This window comes from Mastigoproctus giganteus, chromosome 13, assembly GCF_048544385.1.
Source record: "Mastigoproctus giganteus isolate SK-2022 chromosome 13, ASM4854438v1, whole genome shotgun sequence".
Taxonomy (NCBI): domain Eukaryota; kingdom Metazoa; phylum Arthropoda; class Arachnida; order Uropygi; family Thelyphonidae; genus Mastigoproctus; species Mastigoproctus giganteus.
The window spans coordinates 73,253,489-73,273,045 of record NC_143587.1 but is presented as its reverse complement, the minus strand read 5'-3'; the positions used below and the strand labels follow the sequence as shown (position 1 = coordinate 73,273,045).

Sequence of the window (19,557 nt, the reverse complement as noted above, 5' to 3'; positions counted from 1 at the left end):
AGGCTTTGAATGGTTTAAGAATGCTCAATGGCAATGGGATTCTTCATCTTGCTCAGAATAATCACCTCAGAGGGCATAAATTCAAATTGAGGAAGGATGGATGTCGGATAGATGTGCGGAAATTTGCCTTTGGCCAGCGGGTGGTTGGTTGGTGGAACCGACTTCCATCACTTGTTGTTGAAGTTGATAGCCTAAACAAATTTAAGGCTCAGCTGGACAGGTATTTCGAACGAACGGAGGGGTGAAATGGGAGTGGGTTTTTTTTTTTTTTTTTTTTGGCTGATGCTGAATAAGCTTGCTTTCTTGCATCATATGCCTCTACTAATGCTAATGCTAATGCTGATAATCGCCTGAGAGGGCATAAATTGAAATTGAGGAAAGACAGTTATAGGATAGATATGCGGAAGTTTGCGTTTAGTCAGTGGGTGGTTGGTTGTTGGAACAAACTTCCATCTGTCGTTGTAGAAGTTGATAGCTTAAACAGATTCAAGGCAGAACTAGACAAACATTTGAAGCGGGTGGATGAGTGAAATGAGAAGGAGTGGTTTTTTTTTTTTTTTGGCTGATGCTATATATGCTTGCATCATGTGCCCTTGCTAATGCTAATGCTAACAGTAGTCTTTTCTACGAGGGAAGTGTTATTTATTTAAAGTCGTGCAATACCAGCTATCTCGTTGTGAAGGCACCCACAATATGGGATACAATTAAAATGATGCCTTTACACTACATACGTAGTTCAAATTTATGGGTAAAGTATGGTGTATCTACACCTATATTATATAGTTAATTACCTGAACCCATAAGTAATTATGCCTTGTGCATTTTGTTTTCTAAAACGCCATACATATATATTCCCCCCCCCCAACCTTCTGCAGCTGCACGTTGGATACGTCACTGTAGCTGTTCTAAATCTGGTATGTCGCTGTGAAGAACTGTATCGACTTTTGAGAGCTATGAACCGTGTAGTTAGAATTCTTCGCAAATAGTGTTTTTGCGATTCCAGTATTTGTTCGTAAACTGCACGACTGTTATAAAGTGCCTGTTTTGGAAGGGATTGCATATAAAAAAGTAACTTGTGGATTTCCAGTTAATGTGATTTTTAATATTTATTTATACTCGGAATTTTAAAATCCTAGTTTTAGAGCAGGTGTACAGTGTATGTTGGTTCCGAAGAGGTATATCATAAAAACATGGGCTTATTTGAGAAATTAGCGTACGCGTTAGGAATCAAAAGGAAAGAAGTGAACGTGTTAGTAGTTGGCTTAGATAATAGTGGAAAAACTACAATAATAAATCACTTCAAGCCAGAAGAACAAAAAGCTTTCGAAATTGTGCCTACTGTAGGATTCAACGTTGAAAGGTTTAAAATGAAAAGCTTGAGTTTTACGGCATTCGATATGTCAGGTCAGGGAAGATATCGCAATCTATGGGAACATTACTATCGTGATGCACAAGGAATAATATTTGTGGTTGATAGTACTGATACCTTACGAATCGTTGTTGCTAAAGATGAACTAGATATGATGCTTCAGCATAGTGACCTGAAAGATCGGTGTATACCCGTCCTGTTTTTTGCAAACAAGATGGATCTTCGCGAAGCTTTATCCAGCGTAAAAGTTAGTCAAGCGTTAGGATTGGATAACCTTAAGAACAAACCTTGGCATATATGTGCGAGCAATGGTGTAACTGGGGAAGGATTACAAGAAGGTGTTGAATGGCTCAGTGATCAGCTGCGCTATGGAGGACAAAAGTAAAATTTCACATGACATTTTCTATTCTATATTTACAAATAATATAAAAGTAAACTTTGGTAAAATATTCTATACTATTTTGGAAAATTAGTTAGGATGCGATATTGACCAGAATATTTTTCCAATTTTCATTTGTTTAGGTAGAAAACTGCTGGTGGAGGGTAAGCTGCTAGTTAATTGCTTCAGAGGAAGGGGATGTAAAAAATATTACTGATACTATATTTAAAAACAAGGAAACACACACCAAAGATTTACATATATAAAATTATTCGCTTTCTGATAAATTGAAATTGCATATCGTTTGATAAATGCCATCTCCAATGTACAGGTTGACTCACACAGAGCCCTGCTTCAAGTTATGTATGGAACATGCATGGGTTAGTTTCGGTGTTTATTAGATGAAGTTCTGTGTATCTTCCTGAGACCAGCGAGCTGATTCCCAAATGAAAAAGGCCAAAAAGAAGTTCACCTACTTAGCATTGGGAATCAAAGCTAGACATTTCCAAATGGGTGAATGGCAGAGCTACTGTGCTATGGTACTATTATATACAGGGTGTCTCAAAAATACACGGCATAACTTCAGGAATGAGTTCCTCATATGCAGACAATAAAAATATTTTATATCAACATAGTTCCGGAAATGCTTGGTGCCCGAGTTATTAACCGAAATGTCTTATCTCCCACAGGTGATTTCCTTCATCACAAAGTATTGACAGAATCTGGTGGTTTTCCATTCCAACCATGTACTCAAATCAGGAGCAAGCATATATGCACTTTATGTATGGTTTGGTGGATGGCAATGCTCTGGAGGCTCATTGTTTATACCACAAAAGGTTCCCAGAATGAAGATGTCCAGACAAAAAAACATTTGAAGGTATCCATCGCCGCCTTTGTGAACATGGGACCTATACACCTCGTGCTGCCGACAGAGGACGACCAAGATCTACGACTCCTGAAGTAGAGGAGTGGACCAGCTGCCTGGCCTCCGTGCTCACTGATTTAAACCCATTAGATTTCTTCTTGTGGGGCCATTTAAAGTTATTGGTGTATTCGACTCCGGTAGCTGATGTGGAAACTCTCTGCAATTGAATTATGGCAAGTTGTGAAACAATATGAAACATGCCAAGAATTTGGCATCGTCTTCGCAAGTCCATGAGACATCGATGTTGAGGCCTGTATTAGCATTAGTAGAGGCATTTGATGCAAGAAAGCAAGCTTATGCAGCATCAGCCAAAAAAAAAAAAAAAACCCACTTCCACTTCACCCCTCTGTTCGTTCCAAATACCTGTCCAGCTGAGCCTTAAACTTATTTATGCTATCAACCTCCACCACAAGGGATGGAGGTCTGTTCCACCAACCAACCACCCGCTGGCTAAAGGCAAATTTCCTCACGTCTATCCTACATCTGTCTTTCCTCAATTTGAATTTATGCCCTCTCAGGTGATTTTTCTGAGCTAGAGGAAGAATCCCATCAGCATTGAGCATGCTTAAACCATTCAAGGCTTTATACACCTCTATCAGATCACCTCGCTGGTGCCTAGTCTCTAGACACTAATTTGCAAAACTTAAGCCTTTCTTCGTAAGAGCACCCCTTTGTTCCATTCACTAATCTTGTTGCCCTTCTCTGTACTCGTTCCAGCAGCTCTACATCCTTCTTGAAATGAGGCCTCCAGACCTGTATACAGTACTCTAGGTGTGGCCTGACCATTGCCTTATACAATGGAATAATCACCTCCTTATCCCTGCTGGAAAAATTCCTGTATATCATTGACAATACTCCATTAGCTACCCTTGCAGCCCGTCTGCACTGCTCAGAGAACTTCATATCTGCCTGCACAACCACCCCCAAGTCCCTTTCATTCTCTACCACTGTCAGTGTAGTACCACAGAGTTGATACGTTGCTCTGGGGTTGCTGTTTCCCATGTGTACTACTTTACATTTGTCAATGTTAAACTTCATTTGCCACCTCTCAGCCCATCTGCTCAACCTTTCCAGATCCTGTTGCAGCAGCATAGTGTCAGTAGTGTCCTTGACAACCCTGCCAACCTTTGTATCATCTGCAAACTTGCACATTAAGCTTGATATACCATCATCAATATCATTTATAAATACAGAAAACAATAATGGACCCAACACTGAGCCCTGAGGGACTCCACTAATAACATTAGTCCACGATTAGCAGTGTCCATTGATTACCACTCTCTGTCTTCTCCCCCTCAACCACCCCTTTATCCATAGTAGCAATTTGCCTCCAATGTCACACTGCTCCAATTTGTGTAGCAGTCTTGCATGTGCAACAGTATCAAAAGCCTTTCTAAGATCCAAGTATATAATATCAAAGTTATTCCCTGCATCCAGTTCTTTTGTGACTGCATCATAATATCCAATCAAGTTGGTCAGGCAAGACTTCCCCTTAACAAAACCAGCTGTGTCTGAGCTATAACTGAAGTCTTGTCTAAATGATCCTGCAGTGCTTCTTTAACCAGTGCCTCCATTAATTTTCCTGGAACAGAAGTTAAGCTCACAGGTCTATAATTACTTGTGTCAGCCTTTGATCCTCCTTTGTGAATTGGGGTCACATTTGCACATTTCCAGTCTATGGGTACCTCCCCTGAGTCCAAGGAAGCTCTAATAATTATGGCTAAGGGTTTGCTTACTTCCTTTGCTGCCTCCTTTAATATAACTGGATAGATCCCATCCACCCCGGGTGCCTTTCTTGTGTTTATCTTCAACAGTTTCTCCTCCACTTTACTCCCAGTTATTTCAAGATTCTGTAGCTTACTGCTAGAGTTGAATACACCTCTGGCATTCCCCTTGCTGAATAACTCCTCATGTGTGAATGTCGATGCAAAATATTCATTTAGTTTGTTAGCTACCTGAGCAGGATCATCAACAGTTGACCCATCAATATCAAGTGGACCAATCTGATTCATCCCCTTCCTTCTAGAGTTAACATAAGTAAAGAACTCTTTGCTGTTTTTCTTTGCATCCCTTGCCAAGGATTTCTCGTAATCTGCCTTTGCCTGCCTAAGCTCCTCTGTAACTTGGTTGCATATCAATTTGTATCTATCATAGGCTTCTGTGTCATGTGTTAATTTGTAAGTATCCCATGCATTTTTCTTCTCTGCCATATGCCTCATTAGTTCATCTGACATCCATTTAGGCCTAAACCTTGAACAATATTTCTTAGTTGGTATGCAAAGCCTAGTAGCTTCCAAGATAAGTTCTTTGAATGCTTCCCATTTTGAATTTGCTGTTGGTAACATCATCAGTTGGTCCCACTGTATAGAATTTAAATACTGTCTCAGTCCATCGTAGTCGTATTTACGGAAGCAATAACCCTTCCCTTTACCCCTAATGGTAGTTACCTCTTTGAGTAAATCCCACTTCAGCACACTGTGATCACTGCCACCTAGTGGTTCGTTTATCTGCAGATTCTTAATGCATGAAGAATCACTGCTGATAATCAAATCAAGAGTATTACTCCCTCTAGTTGCCTCCCGAACATGCTGATGTAGAAAACAGTCATCCAATAAATCCACAAAAGCCCTGCTAGTGTGTGAGTAACCAGCCCCCAAATTCCAGTCAATATCTGGGAAATTAAAATCTCCCATTATAAGACTCTCTGATTTACTGGCCCACTCTATTTCCCTGTACAGTTCCTTATTATACTCATCAGAGTCATTAGGCCTATAGCACACTCCTACTCTCAATTTTGATCTCCCAATGCTTATGTCACACCAAACTGACTCAACACTGCACTGTCCGGCGACGTCGACTGGCTTCACTTCCTTGGTTTTTATGTGTTTCTTAACTAATAGCATAACCCCTCCCCCCTTCCTATCCTGTCTATCCTTTCTGTAGACGTTGTACTCCCCAAATTGCAGTTCTGCATCCCTTATATCTGTGTGACACCACGTCTCTGATATCCCAACAATATCTGCCTTTGATGTTTTGAGCAATACCTGAAATTCATCAAATTTATTTACTAAACTCCTAGCATTGGTGTACACGCAAGTATACCTGCACCTGTTTCTATTCTTAGCTACCCTAACACAACCCATGTGTTTACTTGTACCGCAATGGCTCCCAGCAGTCTGAAATACCATGCACCTTGTTTTTCAGGCTTCTGCTCATTCTAATAGAAGCAGTGCAAGAATCTCTTTCACCTCTGCCAGTGGCTGCTGTCAATCTATTGGTCTTTGTCTCCCCCCAAGCTAGCAGTTTTCCGACCCACCTAACACTGCCTCGATAGCATCAGCAAATATTCTTGCACCCTTTCTATTTAAGTGTATCCCATCCCTGTAGAAGCAATCTCTCCTGTTAACAAGTACAGTCCAGGCTGAAAAAAATTCTACCCCTTGAGCCTTGCACAATCTTTCCAGGGCCGAATTGATCGACAGGGCTCTCATCATATACTCCCTCCTATCGTGTCTGAGCAGAATTGCAGACACTTTCAAATTCAACCCTAATTCTCGGCTTTTGTTCAACAGTGACCTGTACTTGTTAAGTAATTCTGCCGGTCTCCTACTCTTAATATTATTAGTGCCAACGTGTACAACTATATCACCTTTTGTGCCCTTAAAAGATGATATTCGCTCTACAACGTCATCAACCTTTGCCCCTGGCAGACATGCAGAAGGTGGACATTTTGAACAATTACTAAGGTGATGTGAACGGTTAAGTGTCAGAGCCAGACTTTCAAAACTCGGAAACCAAGCATTTCCGGAACTATGTTGATATAAAATATTTTTATTGTCTACGTATGAGGAACTCATTCCTCAAGTTATGCTGTGTATTTTTGAGATACCCTGTATAATACCATAGTATTATATATAATATTGTATAATTTTATTTAATTTATAAACTTTATTGGAAGAAAACACAACCAAGTTTTATTGTGGTACCACAATTTACACAACTACAAATGAAGTGGAGACCGCTTACTGTGATCACTTTGGGACACAGCTTCATTGATAATGCTGTCTGATTAATAACAATACTGATTATTGTTATTATTCAGTTAGAATGCAGCTGTTCAACATTGTTTATTGATGCAGAGTGGGAATGTGTGCATAATAAGGTGGAAGTGGACAGAAAGAAAACATGAAAATCAAGGAATGCAAAATATTTTAATTTAACTGCCCACATGTCGCAGTTCAAGAACAAATTAGGTGGTTTTTGTTGTAGGGTTTTAGGTGCATTAGTAACTTGACCATACTGCACCATATATATTATGTCTACAAATTGCATGTATTCTGTGTTTTGCCCGTTTGCTGTACGAAAAACCAAGTTTTCTTGAGAAAAATTGCCTAACTGCCACTAGACCAACTAATTTGTCCACAGAGTGAAAAAATGCCCACAGAAATTTATTTACTGGATTTGAGCCTAGGCCACACAGCGTTAGGAGGACAATTTACCCACAAGGAGTACAAATCAAGATGTTATGTAATTGTTTCACTGCACGTGTATAAACTGCGATAATGCAAAAAATTAATAACATAAACTGAAGTGCTGATTACATTAATGTAATTTTTTCTCTGTACTAGTATGCACCTGATCAGGATTTCATAAAGTGATAACATTATATGAATGATACTGTTATCTGTGAATGCAACAAGCAGTGTGCACTGTATTGCTCAATGTGTCCATCAGGATCAATAATGGTAGTGGCAGTCCTAGGTAATGGTGAAAGGAGCTCTATCCCCTCACTCCCATGATCAAAGTGGATTTTTTTTACTGCTACATGCTGTTTAAAGCTTAATGAATCCCAGAACAGTGCCTTAGCTGCTTAGCCGCCCCACACCTATTAATTGCTTTACCTACTCTCTTAAGAAAATCCTGCCGACCGGGCTAGCCGGGTGGGTAAAGTGCCTGCCTAGCAACCCAAAGGTCATGGGTTCGAATCCCACCTCGGGCTTGGATCAAAGTACTGCATGAACCTGGGAGGTGCATTATGGCCACAGAAGCCGATGCGCCAACAACTACCAAATAAAAAAAAATAAAAAAAAAGAAAGAAAATCCTATGGCCACTCTTGATAATTCTGATGTGGGTAATTTGATCTTGTGGCACATTCGTTATCTCTATTAGGTTTATCCTCTTTGGTTGTCTGACTCCTTTAGGTTCATATCTGTAGGTGCAGCCTGTTAGATAATTTCACGATTTGAGATTAGCAGGGTTAATTTGAACTAACAGGTGACCAATTTATTTCAGAATTTCTGCTGTCATTTCTGCCACCAAGGTGTTCTCTTAATGCAGTAACTGTCTGAAAATATTTGGTGGTGGGGAGTTATGCCCTACTGTTGAGAACATCACTTGGTCCAAAACCTCTCAATTTTCCTTTTTTTATGTCTCAAGTCCAGAATGAACATTGTCCAGTGTATCAGTATTTGTTTGTTCACAGATATATCGTTATGATTTGTTCATTAACAATTTATGTATAAAATACGCAGTCCAATTAAGAAAGTGAATGTGAAAAGCCACCATAAGTGTTAACTTGTCACATAATGGTTGTCAGTTATTGTATGTGGGTTTTTCTTCAGCCCACAGAGCCAGGGCTGCTGCTAATGTTTGTGGTGCCTGAGGTTAAACCTTGTAACAGCACCTAATTCATATTGTATCTTATCTTAACATGCATATATGCAGTAGCACATCTAGTGGCACCTGTATGGCGCCTCCGTAGCCAGGTGGGAAGCAGCAGTGCGTAGCACACGCTTCTTGATTAGACCGGGGTTCGAGCCCGTCACCACCAAATACAGAGGATGCGGAAAGGTCAGGGAATGACCACCGCATATCCCAGAGCAATATGGCCTTAGTTGCTAATGCTCCTAAAAACCAAATAACAAACAACAAACAGTGGCACCTGTGGCAAGTGCCTGACTTGCACAGGCCTGCACACAGCACATGTATATGTATTAACAGCCATTGAAATAAAAGTAGGCTTTGTTAGACCATAAAATGGAACCTATTTATTATTGATCATATTCAAGTTGGACAATTCACAGATGGACTTTTGGATCAGAGGGCAACAACTCTTGAACTATTGTTCAAGAGATGTTGAGGTTTGGAATCTTGTCGCCATTTTCAGTAGAAATGTATTAGATATTTGCAAATGTTTACCTTTGAGAAGCCTTTAGTAATATACATAAAAATTTATTTGCATTAATTGATGTGGCCCTTTGCTAAATTTTTGTACAGATTACATAAAGAGAAACAGTTTATTTTCTTTGAAAGAACAACTCAATTTTGTGGAACTTCAAATAACAAAACTGCTAGATGGCGAGGCTTAAAAGTGTTAATCTCAAAAATGGAATTGTCAAAACAAAAAAAAAAAAAAAAAAGCAATATATTGCTTTTTGTTTTGTTATACTATCAGTAGTTTAAATCTGTCATTTAAGTGCAAAGGTATTACCAGTTGGAATACAGAGAGACAGGGGAAGACTGTCTTTTGACTGGTGGTTCAAGAAACAGGTGGTATTCTGAACGTAGAAAGGGACATGCAGGCCTTTTTAGGCTGAGATGGTTGATAGGGTTAAGGAGGCCTTTCAGTGTAGCCTGAAGAAGTTCACTTGTTGTGCCAGTAGAGAACTTCATTTTTTCCAATCAACTGTGCGGAAAATTCTTCGCTGAAAGGCCTCCTTACTGCCACCAAGGTGTTCTCTTAATGCAGTAACTGTAACTTTTATATAAATTTATTTATATAAAATTTAGATTGCACAAGTGCTGACTCTGGATGATTAACTACATCCAAAAGTCTTTTCCTGTGGGCATGCTCAGGTGGATTTAAAATGACAATGGATACATTATCAGCATTATTTTTAGTGATGATTAAACTTTTCATATCCATCATGGTAAATAGGCACAGCTGGAGAATTTGGTATACTGAAAATCCCACATGCTGTTCCAGAGTTTTGAGAGGAAAAGTTGAATGTGTCCTGTGCAATTTTCCATTACAAAGTAATTGGTTCTTTCACCTTTCACGAGAAGTTAGTAAATGGTGCTAATTATCTGGATGTGTTTCAGGTATTTGCTTTGCCTCATATGAAGCATCTGCAGCTAAAAATCATCATTCAGCAGGATGATACTCCTCCACACTGGAACCGGTAATTAGATAAGTTTCTGGATAGCATATTTCCATGCCAATGAACTGGGATCAGGAGGACCCATTTTTTTGCCCTGTCCCACTCCCCAGATATAATCTTGCATTTCTTTATAATGGGGTTAGAGTAAAGAACAAGGGTATTGCAGTAAAGTTCAGTGTGAATGAACTCCATATGTGTATCACCAATTCAGTTTGCTTTGATGACATTCCATGTGCTATACAACAGATGCCATGGAATTGAACATCATTTTTGTTTCTTTCAGGAGCCCACGTGGAACCTGGTAATGCACTAAAACATTTTGAATTGTCCTTTCAAATAAAATAAATTATTTCTCTTTATCTAGTATAGTTCTAGTCTTACAGCAGTTTTAATATAAAAATAATACAAGGTTGCTAATTTATTTTTTTTCTAGTTATACTTTATTTTCTAAGTTGGCATGCATGAACCATGTATTGAGAGTAGGAGTATGCTATAGGCCTAATGACTCTGATGAGTATAATAAGAAAGTGTACAGGGAAATAGAGTGGGCCAGAAAATCAGAGAGTCTTGTAATGGGGGATTTTAATTTCCCAGATATTGACTGGAATTTGTGGGTTGGTCACTCACACACTAGCAAGGTTTCTGTGGATTTATTGGATGATTGTTTTCTACATCAGCATGTTCGGGAGGCAACTGGAGGGAGTAATACTCTTCATCTGATTATCAGTAGTGATTCTTCATGCATTAAGAATCTGCAGATAAAGGAACCACTAGGTGGCAGTGATCACAGTGTGCTGAAGTGGGATTTACTCAAAGAGGTAACTACCATCGAGGGTAAAGGGAAGGGTTTTTGCTTTCATAAAGGTGACTATGATGGTCTCAGAAACTATTTAAATTCTATACAGTGAGACCAACTGAGGATGTTACTAACATCAATTTCAAAATGGTAAGCATTCGAAGAACTTATCTTGGAAGCTACTAGGCTTTACATACCAAGAAATATTGTTCAAGGTTTAGGCCTAAATGGATGTCAGATGAACTAATGAGATATATGGCAGAGAAGAAAAATGCAAGGGATACATATTAATTAACATGTGACACAGAAACCTATGATAGATATAAGCTGATCTGTAACCAAGTTACAAAGGAGGTTAGGGAGGCAAAGGCAGATTATGAGAAATATTTGGCAAAGGATGCAAAGAGTTCTTTACTTATGTAAACTCTAGAAGGAAGGGGATGAATCAGATTGGTCCACTTGATATCGATGGTTCAACTGTTGATGATCCTGCTCAGATAGCTAACAAACTAAATGAATATTTTGCATCGACATTCACACATGAGGAGTTATTCAGCGAGGGGAATGCCAGAGGTGTATTCAACTCTGGTAGTAAACTAGATAATCTTGTAATAACTGAGAGTAAAGTGGAGGAGAAATTGTTGAAGATAAACACAAGAAAGGTACCTGCGGTAGATGGGATCTATCCAGTTATATTAAAGAAGGCAGCAAAGGAAGTAAGCAAACCCTTAGCCATAATTATGAGAGCTTCCTTGGACTCAGGGGAGGTACCCATACACTGGAGATGTGCAAATGTGAACCCAATTCACAAAGGAGGATCAAAGGCTGACACAAGTAATTATAGACCTGTGAGTTTAACTTCTGTTCCAGGAAAATTAATGGAGGCACTGGTTAAAGAAGCACTGCAGGATCATCTAGACAAGACTTCAGTTATAGTTTGGACACAGCACGGTTTTGTTAAGGGAAAGTCTTGCCTGACCAATTTGATTGGATACTATGATGCAGTTACAAAAGAACTGGATGCAGGGAATAACTTTGATATTATATATTTGGATCTTAGAAAGGCTTTTGATACTGTTGCACATGGAAGACTGCTGCACAAATTGGAGCAGTGTTGAATTGGAGGCAAATTGCTGCTATGGATAAAGGGATAGTTGAGGGGGAGAACACAGAGTGGTAATCAATGGACACTGCTCATCATGGACTAATGTTATTAGTGGAGTCCCTCAGGGTTCAGTGTTGGGTCCATTATTGTTTTCTGTATTTATAAATGATATTGATGATGGTGTATCAAGCTTAATGTCCAAGTTTGTAGATGGTACAAAGGTTGGCAGGGATGTTAAGGACACTACTGATACTATGCTGCTGCAACAGGATCTGGAAAGGTTGAGCAGATGGGCTGATAGGTGGCAAATGAAGCTTAACATTGACAAATGTAAAGTGTACATATGGGAAACAGCAACCCCAATGCAACGTATCAACTCTGTGGTACTATACCGACAATGGTAGAGGATGAAAAGGACCTGGGGGTAATTGTGCAGGCAGATATGAAGTTCTCTGAGCAGGGCAGACAGGCTGCAAGAGTAGCTCATGGTGTCTTGTCAATGATATACAGGAATTTTTCTAGCAAGGATAAGTAGGTGATTATCCCTTGTATAAGGCTATGGTGAGCCACACCTTGAGTACTGTATACAAGTCTGGAGGCCTCATTTCAAGAAGGATTTAGAGCTGCTGGAACGAGTACAGAGAAGGGCAACAAGATTAGTGAATGGAACAAAGGGTTGGTCTTACGAAGAAAGGCTTAAGTTTTGCAAATTACAGTGTCCGGTGACTAGGCGCCGGCGAGGCGATCTGATAGAGGTGTATAAAGCCTTGAATGGTTTGAGCATGCTCAGTGCTGATGGGATACTGCCTCTTGCTCAGAATAATCACCTGAGTGGGCATAAATTGAAATTGAGGAAAAACAGATGTAGGATAGATGTGCGGAAATTTGCCTTTAGCCAGTGGGTAGTTGGTTGGTGGAACAGACTTCCATCCCTTGTTGTGGAAGTTAATAGCCTAAATAAATTTAAGGCTAGGCTGGACAGGTATTTGCAACGATCGGAGGAGTGAAATGGAAGTTTTTTTTTTTGGCTGATGCTGCATCATATGCCTCTACTAATGCTAAGGTAAGACAGGAAAAAAACAAAAAACAAATGTTAATTCCTTAAGTGCTCAGAATGTGTGTCATTATTCACAATATTTTGAAATCAACTAGATGACTGTTATTTGTATCAACCTGTCAGGGAGGGAAAGGACTAGAGAAAAGAATATCCTAGACCTCATCATCGCCCATGAATCAGATGACACAACTGGGCTGACAGTAGAGGAACCAGTAGCAGGAAGTGATCACGGAGTTCTAAGGTGGATGATGATGAGAGAGGTAGCAGTAGTAAAAGGCAAAGCAATGGGTTTTAATTTCAGAAAAGGAAATTACGATGTCTTAAGGGACTACATGGCCTCTATTAACTGGGTAGATTTTGCACAGAGAATGAATACAATTGAACTGTGCTATGCTTTTAAAACATTAATCACAGATGCCTTGAATGCATATTTACCATTAAAAAAATTCTCCACGAGGAGGGTTCCAAGGTGGATGAATAGTGAAGTTGCCACATTAATTGAGCAGAGAAAGGTGGCATGGAAAGGTTACAGAGCAATAAAAAAGTACTGAAGCCAATAACACCTACAAGATGATCTGTAATAGAGCCACAGAAAAGGTTCGACAGGCAAAGGCAGTTTATGAGAAATCACTAGCAAACAGAGCAAAGAGATGGGATAAGGAATTTTTCACATATATAAATGCCAAGAGAAGGACAAACCAGATCGGACCTTTACGTAAAGGAAAGGGGATAGTATTAAATACACCAGCTGCCTTTGCAGATGAAATCAACAGTTATTTTGCATCGATATTTACAAATGAAAAACCTTTTGTGGCAGTGGGAAATTGTGGGAGCGAAGTTGAAAAATATGTAATTAATGATATTGAAATTTCGCAAGATTATTTAATGAAAAAACTTTCGAGCCTACAGGCCAGTAAGGCTCCTGGAGTTGATGGAATATATCCTATAATCTTAAGGAAGGTGGGAAGTGAGTGCATTGAACCATTGAGGCTAATTATGCGAGCATCACTAGACTCTGGGTAGATTCCGTTGGATTGGAAAAGTGCCAATGTATCTCCCTTACATTTTTTTTTTTTTTTTTTTTTTTTTTTTTTTTTGTAGTTGTTGGCGCATCGGCTTCTTTGGCCATAATGCACCTCCCAAGGTTTTTGCAGTACTTTGATCCAAGCCCGAGGCGGGATACGAACCCGCGATCTTTGGGTTGCCAGGCAGGTACTTTACCCACCTGGCTAGCCCTCCCATACATAAGGGTGGCTCTAAGAGTGAAGTAGGAAATTATCGACCTGTCAGTCTGACTTCAGTGGTAGGGAAAATCATGGAGGCAATGATCAAGGGTGGAATTCATTATCATTTGGATTGAATTGAAATTCTCAAGGATACTCAGCATGGTTTTGTAAAGGGAAAATCATGTTTAACAAATTTGGTTCGCTATTTCGAAAGAGTCACTCACGAGCTGGATTTAGGGAATAATTTCAACATTGTTTATTTAGATTTCAGCAAAGCTTTTGACTCAGTCCTACATGAGCGGTTGCTTTATAAGCTGGAATGGGTTGGAATCACTGGGAAAATCCTTAGATGGATAGCAGGATGGCTTCAGGGCAGGAGAGGGTTGTGATAAATGGCTATTCCTCAGATTGGGTTGATGTAAGAAGTGGGGTTCCCCAAGGATCAGTATTAGGACCACTGTTGTTTTTAATTTTCATAAACGACATTGATGAAGCGATAGAGGGCGTGATGTCTAAATTTGCAGATGATGTTAAAATTGGTAGAGTAGTTAATGATCACTGTCAAGCTGAGCTTCTTCAGAGAGACCTAGATAGACTTCAGGAATGGACAGAAAAATGGCAGCTATGCTTTAATCCAACAAAGTGTAAGGTATTACACCTGGGAAACAGTAATCCCAAAATAACTTATTCACTTGGTGAAGTTGAACTAAAGTCGGTAGTGGAGGAAAGGGACTTGTGTGTTATGGTACGGTCAAAGTTTTCCGAGCATCGTAGACAGGTTGCAAGGAAGCCCCATAGTGGCCTATTGATGATTTATCAATCAATTGTTAGTAGAGATAAGGACGTCATAATCCCATTATATAAGCCTATTGTTAGATCACACTTGGAATACTGTGTTCAAGTATGGAGACGTGCCCAAAGAAAGACATCGAGCTTCTTGAAAGGGTGCAAAGACGGGTAACTCGCCTGGTGAGAATGGCAAAAGGGTGTCCTTATGAAGAAAGACTTCGAATATGTGGGTTGCAGAGTTTGGAAACTAGACACCTTAGAGGAGATTTGATTGAGGTGTTTAAGGCTCTAAGAGGCATCAGTAAAATGAATGGGAATGAAATTTTCAAGATTATAAATGATGCTAGAACTAGGGGATATAAATTCAAGTTACGGGGGAAATGTTTAGATTAGACCGCTGGAAGTTTTATTTTAGCCAGCGAGTTGTAAATTACTGGAATAGGTTGCCTACATGGATGGTAGAGGCTGACAGTTTGAGCAAATTCAAAGGTCATCTGGATAGTACCTTCGGGTGAGGGAAGCACTTAGGATGATAGGTTTAATTTCCTTTTCTTTTATTAATTATTATTATTTATTTATTTATTATTATTTTTTTTTTATCATTGTTTTATTCGGTTTTTTTTTTTTTTTTTTTTTTTTGGCTGGTGCAGCATAAGCCATAGGCTTTCTTGCACCATGCGGCCAATACTAATACTGTTCCTGGAGTCAGTATACCATACTGTGACACATGTTTGCACAAGACCCTGTATGCATCCACTTCCTGGAAAATGTCATGAAGCATTTCATTACATTTTCCAGAAAGTGAATGCAAACAAACAATGATGAAGCATTTCAGATCATTGTGTGTATGAGATTTCCCACCTTGCCCTTATCAGTTTCTAAAAGAAAGTCTGTTGCTACTACAATTTGATTTCTGATGTGGCCAGTGACCATCACTGATATTAGCATTAGTAGTGGCAAATGATGCAAGAAAGCAAGCTTATACAGCATCAGCCAAAAAAAAAAAAAAAAAAACAACACTTCCCATTTCACCTATTCATTCCCTCCAGTACTTTGTCTAGTTCTTCCTTGATGTACCATTTCGAAGTTTCGTTTGGGTGGTGGTGGTATCTGCCAAGAATAAGTAACATTAGACTTCTCCACAGCCGAAGCCTTACTTATTTCTTATTTGAGGTAGTGCAATACCATGGCAACTCATTGTGAAGGTATTCTCAATATGAGATATAATTAAAACAACACATTGCACTAAAAGATATTTCTTGGCTAAATGCCTAAGAGTATGAAGGGTTAAAATGATTCTCTCTCCATTCATAGGTTCAGTTTTGACAGTTTGCTTTTGCCGTACATTTTTTGAAGGGTAGCCCATGATGAGTCTTGAATTTCTGGAACCATTCATTGGAAGGCTTGAAATCTTAAATATTATATCCAATTTATAAATGATTCAGCCTTAATTTTAAAAGATTTCCATCTAATGGAATGGATTTTGCACACATCATCATTAGCCAATCCAAGAGTACCTTTTCAGTAGGCACCTCCGTAGCCAGGTGGGCTGGAGCAGCAGTGCGTAGCACACGCTTCTTGATTAGACCGGGGTTTGAGCCCGTGACCACCAAATACGGAGGATGCAGAAAGGTCAGGGAATGACCACCACATATCCCCGCAGCAATATGGCCATTGTTGCTAATGCTCCTAAAAACCAAATAACAACAACGTTTTCAGTATCCAGATACTTCACCTTTTGTTCTCTGATCTTGCCTGGTGCAGCAGACTTCTCTAAGCTTTGCTTTTTTTATGATCTTTCAGAATGGTGAACAAGGAATACCAAACTGTTTAGCAATATTGGTCTTAGAATGCACAGTATTTTATACCGTTTGTAAAATCTTAATTTTGTCTGTGGTTGGCAAAGCTATCTGCTGCATAGAAGCCATCCGATAAACCAAGTCTCTATGTATATGATGAAGTGAACTTCTAGTTGAAGTTAGTATGAGAAATCGCCAGTGAGCTTGCAAAATTGGCAAGTGATTTCTCATGAAAAGTCTGCAAGCTTATCATTAGTAGCAGTATTCTTTCATTTTGAAATGTGAATATTGTAATAAAAAAAAGTATAAAAACAAGATAGTGATGAAAATTTTTGCATCATTATAGAGAACTTGTTGGTCTTTCAAGTTCATTATAACAAATGTAAAACAGGATTAAGTTTTTGGAAAATCAGCTGGGATCAACCACGTGCTTGTATAATTTGCTGTGACAGTATATTTATTTATCTAATTTTAATGAAAATTCATTCTTTGGAAGTCATGTGGACAGCATGCTGAAGGTGATAGGCACCACTTCAGAACATGCCTAACAAATGCTAAAGATGTGCTTCCCAGTAATATCAGAAAGATACATACAACATAGAGGGTATCCCATAAGGCAGTGTGCCATTATATTAGGCAAACAAAATAGTACAAGACTAGTTAACTGGTAGAGGACATAATGAAGTTATGAAACAGCAGTTAACTGATATCATACACATTACAGAACCACAATGCATTATGCATAGAATCAGCATCTGATTACAATCAGATGCTTGTTCATATTAGTAGTAGTAGTAGTGGCAAATAATGTAAGAATGCAAGCTTATATAGCATCAGCAAGGGGGGGGAAAAAAAAAAACTCCACATTTCACCCATCCATACCCTCCAAGAATTTGTCTAGTTCTTCCTTGAATTTATTCAACCTATCCACCTCCACAACAACAGATATAACCCTGTTTCAACCACCCTTCCTCAAATTAAATTTGTACCCCTCATGTGTGTGCAGCCTCAGCAAGAGGAAGAATGCCATTCACATTCATACTCAATCTTGAGTACCGTGTACAGGTCTGGAAGCCTCATTTTAGGAAGGATGTAGAGTTGATAGAACGAGTACAGAGAAGGACAACAAGACTAGTGAAGGGAACAAAGGGGTACTCTTATGAAGAAAGGCTTAAGTTCTGCAAATTGCAGTTTCTGGAGACCAGGCACCTGTGAGGCGATCTGATTGAGGTGTATAAAGCCTTGAATGGATTGAGCAGGCTCAATGCTGATGGGGTTCTTGCTCAGATTACAAACCTGAGGGGGCATAGATTCAAACTGAGGAGAGACAGTTGTAGAATAGATCTGCAGAAGTTTGCCTTTAGTCAGTGGGTAGTTGATTGCTGGAACAAACTTCTATCTGTTGTTGTTGTTGTGGAAGTTGATAGCTTAAATAAATTCAAGGCAGAACTAACTAGATAAACATTTGGAATGAATGGATCAGTAAAATGGGAAGGGTTTTTTTTTGGTTTTGGCTGGTGCTGTATAAGCTTGCTTTCTTGCATCATGTGCCTCTACTGATGCTAATCCATTCAAGACTTAAACACTTCAATCAGATCACCCTGCAGGTTCCTAGTCTCCAGTTGTTGCAGAACTGAAGCCTTTCTAGATAAGAATACCCTTTTATTCCCTTCACCAATCTGTTTGCTCCTTTCTGCACCCATTCCAGCAGATCTACAGCCTTTCTAAAATGAGGCCTCCACACCTGTATACAGTACTCACGATGTGGCCTAACCATGACCTTATACAAAGGGATAATCACCTCCTTATACCTGCTAGCAAAGTTTCTATATATCATTGATAAAACCCTATGAGCTGTCCTGGCAGCATGTCTGCACTGCACAGAGAATTTCATATCTGACTGTACAATTATCCCCAGGTCTTTTCCACTATCCCAAGTGTAGTACCACATAGTATACTACATAGTATATTTTACAAGTTATTGTAATCTCATCAAAATATTACGTATGCAACCAGTGCCATCGTGGTATGGTAGGAACCAGGCAAATGCTTAGGGTACCATTTGGGTAGGGGCATTTATTTGTAATTTACTTGTAAAGACTGCTACTTATTGAGCAGTCTCAGTCACTTTGTAATTGAAATTTTTATTTTATTTTTTATTTTATTTTATTAATAAAAAGATACACAACAGGTAACCATTAACAGTGTATCTGAGATCAGATCAATAAACATAATAACAATAATGTGAAATCCTACAGGACGATAAACATTGATATAGATTCAAACAATAAAGCATATGTACAAAAGAGGATTGTACAAAATGGATTAAAATTACTTGAAAATCATTTTACTAATTACATTTATTTTCACTTTGAATAATACTTACTCTGACATTTTTTTTCTTTTCAATTAGGAGCAAAATATCTGATTTCTAATAATCCAAATAGAAGATGCAAGGTGATGTTGAATGCAGAGCTTTTAAGCACTTTGTATATGAAAGTTTTTTCACGTAGTTCTAAAATTAGAATGGTGCATGAGAGAATTATAGAGTTTGCTGATAATTGTTGAGGTTATTATTTATTATTAAGTGAGGAGATCCTTACTGCAAATAGCAAAAGTATAATTATATTTCCTATAACTAGTTGCAGTGTTCTTAGCAGAAATTGAAAACTGTATCGTTGAAATAAGGAGTTGAGACAAAAGTCATTATACCATTGCAATAAATTCACTACACAATATTCACCTGCATAATTTTATAATATTTAATTAAATACCTTCACTTTTTACAATTGTTTTAATGTTGGTTTTCTTACTGCACATATGCTTAAGTTAAGCCATAAACAGTAATCTAAATTGGTTATATTATTCATTTTGAATCTCATGACTTTTTTTGTGTAATATTTAAATAACAAAGGAAATATATAAAAGAAAAAGATTCAAGAATACATATT

At 38.7% G+C, this 19,557-nt stretch overlaps 1 protein-coding gene across 1 annotated transcript; it reads left to right on the top strand.

Moving 5' to 3' along the window:
• The first annotated feature begins 1,069 nt into the window (after window positions 1-1,069).
• LOC150076164 (ADP-ribosylation factor-like protein 6) lies at window positions 1,070-19,322 on the top strand. The gene is made up of 2 exons (XM_090387458.1): window positions 1,070-1,750; window positions 19,020-19,322. The coding sequence occupies exons 1-2, from the start codon at window positions 1,191-1,193 to the stop codon at window positions 19,039-19,041; spliced, it is 582 nt and encodes a 193-aa protein (XP_090243584.1). The 5' UTR covers window positions 1,070-1,190; the 3' UTR covers window positions 19,042-19,322.
• The last annotated feature ends 235 nt before the right edge of the window (window positions 19,323-19,557 follow it).